The sequence below is a fragment of the Hippocampus bargibanti genome, linkage group LG12 (assembly GCF_051943395.1).
Source record: "Hippocampus bargibanti isolate YZ-2025 linkage group LG12, ASM5194339v1, whole genome shotgun sequence".
Taxonomy (NCBI): Eukaryota; Metazoa; Chordata; class Actinopteri; order Syngnathiformes; family Syngnathidae; genus Hippocampus; species Hippocampus bargibanti.
Window position 1 is genome coordinate 15,307,610 of NC_142745.1, and position 13,954 is coordinate 15,321,563.

The following is a 13,954-nucleotide window of genomic DNA, read 5'->3' on the forward strand; positions in this document are numbered from 1 at the left end:
TAATAATAAATAATTCATCCCACACAAGGGCACATACTATATTAGTCATCGATCATATTATCAACTGGAGGTTTCCACTTGGGGTATTGTGACAGAAAAAACACGGAAGCGCCGTACAAGACTGGCCAATGAGCATCGAAATGGGACGGCTTGCTCTGGTATAGGCGACGTTGATTGGCTGATGTATCTGCTTGTCAAATAATTATGTCACGTTATCATAGTTCAAAGCAGAAGCGCTTTGCTTCCGACTCCAATCCTTTACCAAAATTAAGTCAACAGTCATTAAATATTTTTGATTCTATCATATGCCCTCTTAAATCTGCTCCAAACACATTCAACTGTAATTCTATAGAGTTATTCTGAATAAAGTGTTTGTGTAATTGTCGTATATGTGCTAAATAAACGCGTACGTCGCCGTGACGTGTTTGTACTTTGAAAACGTAGCGGAAGTAGCAGTGCGCTAGTAGGCAGGAGTCGGCAGATTGGGGCAAAACTCGGTGTGTGAAGGCGCTGCTAACTGACTCCAGAGTAGTTGGCGGACTTGCCCGCGGCCACCTCGCCTCACACCAGCGCGTAAACTCGCCCGGCGCCGCCGAACGCCAGCGGGGGGGGTCAACCACGTTGGCCGCCATGGAGCTGGATAAGATGGACGAGAATGACTGGCGCTACCACGGCGAGGGCAACAAGAGCCTGGTGGTCTCCCACGTACAGGTGAGTCTGCTAGGCTAACAACGGTTTCCAGACCGCCGCTTGACACTTTGTTTCACCTTCAACCGGCCTCAACTCGCCGCGAATGTGTCTTAAAAGCGGGTGGCGGAGGTGTCAAACGCCGGAGCGTCGGAACATTTGTACTTTGCTAGCTTGATGATAATTCAATGAGAACACACGTAAAAATCGTATAAACACCACATACAATCGACTCGTCCAATATGTACATGCTGGCAGGGAGTGGGGCCGCGGGTCGTGAGGGTTCTCATCACTGAGCATCCCGAAGGTGCTCTCGGGTCTGGTGGCATCCGGCTGGACAGAGAAGAGCAGACCAGAACAAAGTTAAGTCTAGTTGATCAGAAGTGCGTGTGCGCGGGGCGTTCGCGGACACGGGCCCGCCCATCCCTTCAAGGTGCCGGACCAGCCCGAGCTTGTCGACGTTGAGCAACAGGTGATCGAACGACGTCGTGTTCGCGCACGCTCTAGGACAGCGCACCTGCTTCGGTTTTGTTTGTTTGATTGATTGTTTGGGTCGACATGAAACTAAGCCATATGCTCCATGCTTCCCATTCCATGCTTGGAATCATGTGATCTGCGTTCACGAAAATGTCACGAAAACCCCCTCTGATTTCGTCATCTCTTATTATCCCTTGAAACCGTATCAGGCAAGTCGTATCGGATGTACTGAGACCCCGCTCGTTTTTTTCCCTCCACTGTCGTGTTTGTTTATAACGGTAACAGGCCGAACGACACACCTTTCAAGGTACTAGGAATGAAACCGAACAATAAATTTAACTAAACAACGTGGTCTAATATTAAACTCGGCGTGACAATTACTGATTTGAATCGGAAAATCGTCTTTTGATTGCATCGTGATAGCTATGGAATCATATTTTATGGGGGCGATTTGTATACCTGACTGACAAGTTCACACAATAATGAATCAATTGATCAATGACTTATTTGATGCAGCTCAAAAAGCACTGAAGAATTACAATAACAGCAAAATTTGTCATCCAATATTGATTTTGTGTGCGTTCTTCCTCCTAGCTATCCAAAGTTCTTCGCCTGCTTAAATATCCTGCCGAGGACTCTGAAAACCCACCCCAGGTAAAGCAAATCTTTTTTGCAACTTTACGTGAGGCGTGAAGGGACATGCCTCCCTGCGTGTGCCCTTTAATTCAAATTGTTTTGAAAGCACATCAAGTTCTCTGGATGCTTGTGGGCGCGCGCGCGCACACACACACACACACACACACACACACACACACGCACACACACACGTACACACGCGCGCACACGCACGCACGCACACACACACACACGCGCACACGCACACACGCATACACACGCGCGCGCACACACGCACGCACGCGCGCGCGCACACACACACACACACACACACACACACACACACACACACACACACACACACACACACACATAGGTGGATCGAGGCATGTTAAACTAGTTTATTCGGAAGCTTGGCCTCTTGGTGTTGACTCGGCATGCAAATGTCTCTTAATCTCAGTAGGAAACAATGGAAGCCAAAATTCCTTTTCAGAGTCGAGCACCTTACAAACGAGCAGAGGACGCTTAAAAGTGTTTCAGCGGATCCTTCAAAATTCATCCTCCACTGTACCCTCGGGACTTTTTAGTTTGAACTGCTAGCAATAATTTTTATTTGTTATTATATGCTAACTATGCTAACTCACGGCGGTGTGTGTTTTGTGTATATTTCAGACAGCGGAGCAGGCCTTTAGGCAGATCCAGAACATTGTTGACTTCAGCTCCAATGTGATGAGCAGACTGCTGGGCGACAAATTCATCCACAGCGGGGTAAGATGCACACGCACACACAAATTCATGAGAAGGTAGGGCCGCAAATAGGGAGGAAATTGCGTTTTGCGCAGGTTACACAAGCATTCCACCGCCAGTTGACAAGATACCACGAGATCCTTTTCACAGGCTTGAAATTCAGACATTTGGGTCTTGGTTAGGATTAGGCGTAGTCGGGTTAAATTTAGATCCAAGGCACCCGGAGGCATTTGGGGTGAGCGTTAACATTCAATTACATTCCAACTGTATTTATTGTTTATGCTCTTAGTGAACCAAAATAATAATTCTTTTTAACTCATTCACTGCCATTCCCAAATTTATTAGGGAATTGAAAATACGACGTAGAGCGCCATTCCTGAATTTGTTCGGGCTTTGCTTCTTGGTGGGTTGCCGATAAAACGCTGGCCAGACCTCTGGCATTGTTTTTTCCCTTTCACAAGGAGCATCATTTCCCTTTTTTCCATGTTAGCGCTTTGTTCCAGTTTCAGCTGTTGTTAAAGTGCTCTATAAACCATTATGGATGTATTGTATTTTGTACAGCTGCCCCCATTTCAAGCTGACATACCTCCAGATCCATATAACGTTGGAATGAAAAATGAAAAAAGAGAGTCTAAAGTTTCTAAAACTGCATTGAATGTTTATGTAGTCCTAAAACTCAATATTCTGTGGGTCCTGGAATTTCAGTGACAATGACAAAAACCCTGGCACTGGAGTGGACACATTTTTGCAAATGTCTGGCAGTGAATTAGTTAAGTTTTTGTCATTGTCACTTGAATTCCAGGACCCAAAGAATATTGAGTTTTAGGACTATATAAACATTCAATGCAGCGTTATACGCTCTTCTTTCATTGGAAAAAAATATTCCTAAATTATATGGGTCTGGAGTTATATGAGCTTGAAATGGGGACGGATGTACAAAATACAATACAATACATAGATATTTATTTATATAGCGTTTTACCGCTAATGAATTTTTAAACATTCGTTATTTGAGCGAAAATCGCCAATTAAAAATGCTATCTAGCTAGCTACCTAGCTGGCTATCTATTAGCTATCTGGCTGGCTATTTAGCTATCTAGCTGGCTATCCATTAGTTATATAGCTATCTAGCTAGCTGTCTGGCTGGCTATCTAATATCTATCTCTTAGCTAGTTTTCTATCTATTTGAGTTACTTCCGGCGTGTGTGGCCGCCACTGCTCACCCATGGAAAAAATTATCCTGTTACTGTAAAGTGACGTTGAGAGTTTTGAAAGGCGCTTATAAATGAAATGTATTATTATTATTATTATTATTAACACTGAGGAAAAAAAAGTGTTCCAAATTGATGCGTTCCAAAGTGGACAACATTTTGAATATCAACACCGCATCTTCAAAAAAGATTCTTCTGTGGTGTTGCGCTTGAAAAAAAAAAATCATAAAAAGGTCACGGCGGGACAAGAAACCGCAGTGTTCTGATGGAGCCAGTCAGCTGACATTCATTGAGGATGAAACGCAATGTTTGTTTTTTCTTTTCTTTTACCCATCGCGAAAGTGTCTGAACGTCACAGATGAGAGATAATAATAATAATAATAATACATTCCATTTAAAGCGCCGTTCAAAGCTCTCAAGGACACTTTACAGTCACAGACAAGCACAGGCACTATAATAAATAAAATATAATCATAAATACGATGCAATGAATAAAATACAATTATAAATAGATCTGTGTAAGCTCTCAGTCGTACAGGAGTGGTCCATCGATGAGAAGGTTTCTTCAGCCGTCATCTGTACAAATTTGAAGGTTATAAATAGAAACAAGAGAGAGAGCTAAACATAAAATGCAATTTTAAATAGGTGGGTTTTGAGATGTGTGCGTCGGGTTGCCCCCCCCCCCATCCTCTGGGCAATCAATGTGACGCGCATAACTTAAGAACCCGTCGCCGTCAGCGAGTCATTTCACGAGCCTTGAAAACAATGTTGTGAAAGCCGCGATGAATGCAGCCTTTGTTTCCTGAGGCGCATGCTCCACATATTCGGATTACGATAAACATATTAGGGAGGAATCGGGATGAAAATGTCCAATCACTAATATTGGCGGAGGGAGGGGTTGATGATAAGTAATGTAAGTATAAGTAACGGGAGTAAGGCAAGCCAAACAGTTGCATACTCAAGAACGCCAAAGCTAAAACAATTTAAATAAAATGCAAATTAATTTGGTGAAAAAAACATAATTTGAAACAAATTGATGAAAAATCACACGATTTGAAGACTAGTAAAAAAATTCAACCTAAAAAAAAAATCAACAAAAATTCTGTATGGATGAAAAATGGCCGACTCATTAAAATAATGAAAAACACGAAAACTTTTTCAAAATACTGTGCAAAAAAAGAAATGGACCACAAATCAAATTCCGATTCGTATTTATTTTTAATTTGTTTTTTTTTTGTTTTTATTTTTAATTTGTTTTATTTTCCTTCTCCTTTCAGGAAGTGTTGAAGCTGCCGCTGGAGTTTGTGCGTCAGCTGTCAATCAAAGTTCAACCTCAGCGACCCGGTAAGAGACAAACACTCCTTTTGATGAGCAGTAAGACGAGCAATACACTTGCCTATTTTACCTGTGTGTGTGTGTGTGTTCGTTCGTGTGTGTGTGTGTGCTTGTTCGGCGTTAGCGTGGCGTTGCGACAAAGTGATGGACATCTACAGCGGCTGCGCTCTGTGCCTGCCCAACTTGACCGTGCCGAACCTCCTGCAGCATTCGCGCACACCGCCGCTCTGCGTGGAGATTAAAGTAAAATACACACCATGCGCGCTCACACGCACACACACACTTTTTATTGAGTCGTTTTCTTATCGCCTGTGTTGACTCATCATGACTGAAGTTTTTTTGGTGCAATAAGGCCCCCCACTGAAAAAAAAACCTCCAAAATGCCTTCACATTTTTTCTTGTAAAAATGACAGAAGCCATTATGGTATATGGCCAAAGATATGCAGCTGGAAAGAAAAAAAATCATTCCAAAGTCGCCCCCCTCCAGTCATTGTCATGGATCTCGCCTCCATTTTGTAAAGGGATTGCGCAATCGCGTCACATCCAACATTGCCGGCGTCGGCCGGATTTTATTTTGTGCCGTGTCAAAATAAGACACTTTAAAACATCTGCTTTTACTTCGGGAAACGATGAGCCAAACAAGAGCTGAATCCGTTTCAAAGGGGGTTGATGAGTACAGCACAAATCCCTCTTGTCATATTCCTTTTTTTTACTCACAAAGCAATACCAAATAAATACATGCATTCAGTTTATCAATGCAAATTAGCATGGGGGAATGTTTTTAGCGCACAATAATATTGAATTTGATTCATCCATGCAAAATAATGGCTTCTCTGTGCATTTCAGCCCAAGTGCGGCTTCCTTCCATCCGCCAAGCACATCAGCAAAGACGTCAAAAACAAAGTGTGTCGCTTCTGCATGCACCAACACTACAAGGTAAAACGGCAAAAATAAAATGGCGCGAGCCAAAAGTAGCGCCGAGCCGCCAACGTTCGCCTTTGTCAACTCGAGCAGGTGGCCAGCGGGCGCTGGAAGAGACGCAGCCTGTACTGTCCTCTCGACTTGTTCTCAGGGTGAGTCGATCCCGCCGACCTTTGCTCCCCCCCTTCCCCAAACCCCCCCGTGACACCTTGGCATGTTCCCCCGCAGGAGCCGAGCGAGGATGCACTTTGCTGTCCGGCAACTCATTGAAGAACCTCAGAACAACTTTAAAATCTTTAAGGTGCACTTTTAATGTTCAGTCAAATGGGGGGGGGGGGGGGGGGGGCTTTTTGGGGGGGTCATGAATAAAACACACTAATGCAACTTTCATGATAGACCATGGCATGCTTTTATTTTCAGAAAAAAATATTTGGCTTCAAAATTTCCCATTTGTTATATAGTCAAATAAGTTTTTTATGTCATAAACATTTAAAATGTTCATTTTCATCAAAGTATTTTGTGTTGTTTAATTAATTTTGTTACATTATCATGTATCCCTTGTTACGAATTAACTTTTAATAAAATGAACATATTTTCTTGATATAAAATTACCATATTTTCTGGAATATAAGGCGCACCTTCAATAAATGACATATTTAAAAACCTTTTCCATACATATGGTGCACCTGCATTGTAAGGGGCACCTTCAATGAATGACATTTCAAAAGTGTTTTCCATACATAAGCGGCACCGGATTATAAGGCGCATGGTCATCTTTTGCGAAAATCGTTTCTTTGAGGTGCGCATTGTAGAGCAGAAAATACAGTACTTATTGATTTTTTTATGAAATTCTTTTGAAAATAAATTGCTATTATTAAATTGGTTTATGTCAGAGATATGACAGTCAAACACTGTGGATAGAGACTCGGAACCAGAAAGATTGTCCCTACTGCCGGCAGGAAACGCAGTCACCCATGACATACGTCTGAAATCTGCGTCCCTCTGCTAAGCAATGTATTGAGAGTACATGCAAATTAAAGTGGTACATTAGTAAAACATAGTTTTCTCCAGCTCTGCAAATGGAACTTGAAATCATACCTGTCAATGCCAAAGTTCAAATAACTAGTTGCCAATACGTCACCCTCATTCCTGACTGTTTAGTTTTGACTCAAAAGGGGGCGGCGGGGTCATTGATCGGATGCTAACATGTGTGATGTCATATATATAAATCAATATATTTTGTATGTATTGTCATGCTGTTTGTTGGGGGGGGCTTTCAGGGGGGTCAATGTATATACAGCAGCAAGGACGGTGGCCACGGCGGCGGTGGCGGCGAAGACTCGTCTGACCTCAACTCTCTGCTCTACCACCTGCGACCTTACTTCCTGTGCACCAACAACCGCATCCACGCTCACGTGGGCGGGAAAACTGTCCTCGGCGACTTCATTCAGGTAAGCGCTCGCCACGATCGACTGAAGAAGATGATTGGTGGGGTGATGAATCACTGCGGGGGTCTCGTTATGGCACGCAGGTGCTAGTCAACGCCCTTCTGAACAGCGGCGGCGGAGGGGGTGGCGGAATTATGATGGACAGACGGGAAGAGGGTCGGACTTTCTGCGAAGCCAGCCTCTTCAACAGGGAACGAAGTCGACACGGTTGGTCCAGGCGCCGCTCTCTGATTCCCGTCACCTCTGTGTACAAAATGAAAGTGGCTAAATGCTGGCGACGCTGCTTGTTTTCATACGTCATGAGGAAAATGAGGCAGACTAACGATTACTGGGGGTATTGTTGTAATGCAAATGTTGACAGCATCTCCCGACAATGTAACTCAAAACAGGACTAACTAAATACTGGACATCATGAACAAAAATTACGATGGGTGTCTTGATACAGTGGACAAAACTGCATCATCATAATGACATTGACAACGCTGGTTGTGGAGTGTTTTCCACCTCCAGCACAACGACAACACTGATTAGTGGTGCGTGACACTGGCTGATTTCTGATTGCTGATTTCGTCAAATCACACCATCGACTGAACAGTTCATTGGCACAAAAATAAATACATACATACAAACATACAACCATACATACAATCATACATACAATCATACATAGATGCATACAGAGAACCATGCACGCGTACATACATACGTACGTACATACAACCATACATGCATACAACCATTGTTTCGCCCGATGTCTCCAACTAATACCCTTGTGATGCTTTCTCGCGGGCCGCGTCAATGACCCCCAACTAAATGTTGGTCTGGATGATTTTTGCTCAGGCTCTCAGGGTTTACCCAGCGACAGCGTTCTGTCCCGCATCTTGGACACGCAAATGTTGGACAACTTGAACATCGAAGGCCTTTATCCGCTCTATCGGCGAGTGGAACAACACCTGCGTGACTTCCCCAAGGAGAGGTAACGTACGCGGCTCTGGCACATGAATGATTTCGTTGTGAATTTGAGCAGAATTGCTAGTTGTGTGTTTTTAAATACAGTAGTTTACCAATAGAAATGGATGGTGTGAGAATAAAAACAACAATTAGTGAGGCGGAGTTGTATCTGTGAGTGAAAATGCCAATGCTGTATGTGAGATTATGTGAGTGGAAAAAAATGTCTGGTTTGTTTCATGTGACATCACTTCTTGCCCCCCACCACACGCACACACCAGAAATACCCTGCAGGTGGACGGCCCGTACAACGAAGCATTCCTGGAGCATCTACAGAAATGTCCCGCGGAAGATGACGGCACGCTGGACTTCGCCGTGTCCAAGGTGAGACGGACTGTTGCCGTGGCGATGCCCTTGGCCTGCCCCGTCCGTCCACTTCCTGCGTTGTAAACGTGTTGTGTGGCGTTCAGGTGCATCAGTACCGCGTTGCCATGACCGCCAAGGACTGCTCAATCATGGTTACCCTGGTGCCCAGCGCAGATGACGACCGTGACGAAGACCAGGATGTGTGAGTGGCCACGGCGCTCTGTCGTGTCGCTTCTCTAACGCTCTCATGCATTTTACTGAAAATGACGTACAAACCATTGAAACGCTATCATCCTGTTTCACTCACCCCTTCATCTCACATGTTCATTCTGCCCGCATATACATGTGCTATGAAAGCAATCCTCCGGCGCTACTGAAAAACACTAATCTCACATATCAAATGCTCACATCTGAACTCATATGCACCACTGAAAGCTCTCTTGCATATCTCTAACCTTTTTTTTCCTGCTCATACACTACTGAAAGCATCTCCAACACGACTGCAACACTCTAGTAAACTACTGAAATCCATTCAGACATGCCAAACTGCTAAACTGCCCTCACACTTTTTCTCCTCTCACACATACGACTGAAATGCTTTTGTACGTGCCACTGAAATCCTTTTGCTGTACTGAAACTCTCCCCATCTATTGAAAAACCGTCCCGCGCACTGAAATCCAATCAGGCATGCCAAACTGCTAAACTGCTCTCACACATTTTCTCCTCTCATGCATACCACTGAAATGCTTTTGTACATGCTTTAAAAACCTTTTGTTATACTGAATCTCTCATTACCTATTGAAAAACTGTCCCGCGTACTGAAATCCATTCATACATGCTAAAGGGCTCTCACACATTTTTCTCTCACAGTACCACTGAAATGCTTTTATGCATGCTACTAAAATCCTTTTGCTGTACTGAAACTCTCATCGCCTATTAAAAACTGTCCCACGTCCTCATTAATGTTCAACCTCCCGCCCGCCCGCCCATGTGACTTGTGTTCAGGTTGTGCCCTCAGCGTCGCCTGCGAGACTTCCTGTCGTCCCGGCCGCCCACTTTCTCCTACTCTGTGTCCATCCTGGACCTGGACCCCAAGCCGCTGGACAGCATCCCGCTGCAGTTGAGCCTGGACCACAAGATCGTGTCATGTTATACCAGGACGCTGGCCGCCGCCGTGGACCGGGAAGACCACACACTCCTCTTCAGGCCCGTCTGAGCGGGCACCGCCTTTGTCGCCAGGAACCCGCTTCCTGCTATCCCCTGCCTTAACTTCCTGTTTGATTGACTTTGGTGGTGGCGGCGGTGGTGGTGGAGGGGTGGGATGAGAAAGGCAAGTTTATCTCCCTCAATGGAGGCCAGATGAGGTGTCTCCATGGCAACGCTGCTTACCTGGATAGTGCCAAGAGAGCCCTTCAAAGGCTAGTCATGATGATGTCATTTTCTGAATGTATGGCAGGAGACCTTTGCCAAACCACTGAGGACCTGCAACATATTTTTACTTGGACTGAGTGTGTGTGTGCGTGTGTGTGTGTGTGTGTGCATGTGCGCGTGTGCGTGCGTGTGTGTGTGAGAGTGAGCACCTGTCACAAAATTTTTCCAAGTAGCGGCATTCGAAAGTTTCTCAGATTCTTGAACAAGATAACCATGTAGCAACAAGCCACTTTCACACACGCAGTGCGCGTCAAAAACTGAGCGTTGTGCTCCTGACGTTTACACAGATTTTATATTTGATCCTTTAGCACGTGACAGGAAATTGTCGTCACAAGTTTTAAAACCTTCACGGGAACAAAAATCTGTTTGTGTCTTGGCAGAGGTGCTGGATCCAGAAAAAAATCTTTTGAATTGACTTCATGCAAACATGTTCACCGGTTGTGCGTTTAAATGATCAAATTAACTTAGTTGCTTTTTGCAATGTCATTAAGTGGACCCAGTTAAAAAACAAAAATCCAAACACAAATGCAGGGAGAAAAAAACTAGTTTTCACTTCACTTGAAAATAACTTGATTGTTGCAAAATGTCTAACTACCAATTTTTAATTACTAGCCTTTTAAACCAAAAGAAATGCATTCTATCTGGACCACTCGTGCGCACTTGTAGCCAACAGCTCCGTTTGGCAGTGCCGTTTTCAACTCAATTGATGTTTAGCACTGATACCACCTCTCAATGTGGAAAAATGAGCACGTTGAATGCTACACTTGCACAACAAGCGGGCAAGGTACGGACGGGACAGCGTGACGCCCTAAAGATATCCCTTTACTTGCAAAGCGACGTGGCGCCCATGTTGCGACACGAAAAAAGGTGCAAAGGTATCAAAACAAAGTTATTACCGCCCCCGTCTCACTTTGGGTTGACTTTCCAGGTGTTCTGAAAAAGGTGGTTACTGTGATGGTATGTTCAGTGAGTGTGCCATCTGCTTATTGGCTGGAGAGTGTTCCAGTGTGGGTGTGTGTCCAATATGGACTGCACTGGATGATAGCGGGGGTGCCTTCTGCAGTATATGGATGGATGAAAGAATCCCAAAAAAACAATTGAAGTGTATCAATCGTTTTTTAAGAAAACAAAGTGACGTATGGACCTCGGAGGATTTTTTTAAAGATGGTTGAGTGTTTGTACGTGTGTGTTAATGTACATTTGGTGGGGGGCACAAAAACTTTGCAAACACAAAGGCTGCTTGTCTGCCATTTTGTATGTAAATTATTTATTTTTGTAGATTTTTGACCAATGAGCTCTGCTGTCACAATTTATACCGGAGCAAAAAATATAAGAATAAAAAAAACACTTTGAAACACACAATTGGTTTTCGGAACAACTTTTCTCCTTGGCCTCATTTGTTTTCCTCCATCTTGTCCTTCTCATCCACTTTCCAATTTTGTTTCCTCCAATCGCATTCACCAATTTCGAGTCCTGCCATGCATGTTTTTTGGAATGTTGCAGGAAACCTGCTGTGTTCACGTCGGCATCTTGGGGGCAGTGTGTTGTTGTAAACGTGTGTGCCCGCGTGTGTGTGTGAGTGCATGGCGTGCCTTCCACACGTGGAGCCAAGAGCCAAGAAATGTGAGTATCCTGTAGTGTCCTTGAGAGTTTTGAAAGGTGCTTGTAAATGAAATACATTTCATTTACAAGAAAAAAAAATTGTAAAGAGCAGTACATTGGGGAGACTCAACAAATTCTCAAAAAAAGACTATCAACATCGCAGGGATAATACAAGTGGGCCTCAATCGGCAGTACATTTGCACCTAAAAGCTAGCAACCACTCATTTGACGACAATGAGGTTAAAATCTTAGCTAAAGAACATAGATGGTTTGAAAAGGGGGTAAAAGAAGCGATTCTTATAAAACAACAAAATCCTTCATCGGTCTGGTGGGGTGAGGTTCAATTTGGATCGTTCATACAATAGCCTGCTTAGGCAAAACAGGTTAGGCAACTTTCGCAATGCTGACGAGGGTCCTTATGCTGATGAGGTGATACCGGGGGGAGTGGGGGTAATAGGCCAGTCGTTAGTCAGGAATGTAGGAACAATCAGTGGGGCCACAGGGAGGGGTCCCCTGCCCCCTCCAACCTGAGAGTAGGGACCTATCATCGCTGTGTCCGGCGCCACCAGGTCTGGACATTAGGGATATATAAATGGGGCCGATACGACCAGTCAGACTTTAGTTCGCTGACGAAGCCTCTTGGATAGGAGGCGAAACGTCCGAAACCTTCACTTTTGTACAGATGACGGCTGAAGAAACATTCTCATCGATGGACCACTCCTGTACGACTGAGAGCTTACACAGACGAAGAAAAAAAAAGCACAATACATCCAATGTGGGTCCTTGGGCAAGACCCTTCACCATAATGGCTACCTCATACAATGATGAGAGACAATAAATGGAATGACATGCCGGCTCAGACGTCATCCGGCCAAACAAGGTCTGTGTCGGGTGCTGGGGAACCAGAGCACCTTGATGGAAAATGGGCTACTGGAACAAAGCGGAGATGGACGAGATGCGATAACATGGCTCTGTTGGAATGCTACTACTCAAGCAACCCTAGTCAGAGGGGTTACATGCGGAGAATGGGGGCTGAATGGTTACTTCGAAAGCCACAGTCACGGTTGATCACGAAACAACTAGTAGATCAGTGTTCCAATACCCACAAACGGCAATTGCTATCACAACTTGAGATTGATGAGGTACAACACAAATTCCGAAGTGAAGAGCCCCAGGCTGCCACGTCAGAGGAAGAGGTTCAACCAGAGATCGAGAGGCAAGCTCCAATGAATGATGAGATTGGGAAGCCAGACCCAATGAATGAAATGCTGAGCAAAGCAGCAACTGACCTGAGATATAAGATCCACGAGCGCCTCGTAGCACAAATGAACCAGTTGCTGAAGGATGGGACTAACCCAGGATGGCTAACCGAAGGGCGAACAATCCTGATCATGAAGGATTCCTCAAAGGGGGCAGTTCCTTCCAACTATCGGCCAATAACCTGTCTCTCCACAACATGGAAGCTCATGTCAGGCATCATTGCGGCTAAGATAAGTGGACACATGGATCAATACATGAGCAAAGCACAGAAAGGCATTGGTAGAGATACTAGAGGTGCCAAACATCAGCTGCTGGTTGGCAGAACAGCCGCACAAGACTGCAGGTCCCGACATACCAACCTGTGCACAGCCTGGATTGATTACAAGAAAGCATATGACTCGATGCCACACACATGGATCACTGAATGCTTGGAATTGTATAAGGTCAACAGGACCCTGAGAGCCTTAGTTGCAAACTCGATGAGGATGTGGAAAACCACACTTGAAGCCAATGGCAAGCCACTAACGCAAGTGTCCATCAAATGTGCCATATACCATGGTCATTCACTCTCCCCACTGCTGTTCTGCATAGGACTGAACCCCCTCAGCCAAATAATCCAAATAATCGGCAAGATACCAGGCGGCAGAGACGTAGGTGTTGGCAAAGATTTTATTACAACAAAAGGCGCGAGTCCAATGATTCCACGGACCCGACAAAAGAAGGCGGGCGGGGGCGATCCGTCCAGCCTATCAAGCTAGGCAAAATAAAATGGCACGCGGGGGTGAAAAAAAAACAGGAGATCCCAGAAAGCAACAAACTTACGCGATCGCGGCTAACAATCACCTCGGGCGAAGCAAACTCTTGTTCTGGCAAGTCTAAGACACTGGCGAGGCGTCGTAATCATGT

At 44.7% G+C, this 13,954-nt stretch overlaps 1 protein-coding gene across 1 annotated transcript; it reads left to right on the plus strand.

Annotated features, from left to right (window-relative positions):
* The first annotated feature begins 498 nt into the window (after positions 1–498).
* ippk (inositol 1,3,4,5,6-pentakisphosphate 2-kinase) lies at positions 499–11,548 on the plus strand. The gene is made up of 14 exons (XM_089010015.1): positions 499–711; positions 1,759–1,818; positions 2,452–2,547; positions 5,015–5,081; positions 5,197–5,315; positions 5,919–6,008; positions 6,087–6,145; positions 6,222–6,294; positions 7,274–7,444; positions 7,525–7,648; positions 8,282–8,417; positions 8,671–8,773; positions 8,860–8,957; positions 9,761–11,548. Exons 1-14 carry the CDS (start codon positions 631–633, stop codon positions 9,969–9,971), a joined length of 1,488 nt encoding a protein of 495 aa, XP_088866141.1. The 5' UTR covers positions 499–630; the 3' UTR covers positions 9,972–11,548.
* Positions 11,549–13,954: the final 2,406 nt, after the last annotated feature.

Coding starts and splice junctions, on each gene's coding strand:
- ippk (XM_089010015.1), top strand. CDS start 631: ATGGAGCTGGATAAGATGGACGAGAATGACTGGCGCTACCACGGCGAG. Junction 712..1,758: donor TGGTGGTCTCCCACGTACAG/GTGAGTCTGCTA, acceptor TCTTCCTCCTAG/CTATCCAAAGTTCTTCGCCT. Junction 6,146..6,221: donor CCTCTCGACTTGTTCTCAGG/GTGAGTCGATCC, acceptor GTTCCCCCGCAG/GAGCCGAGCGAGGATGCACT.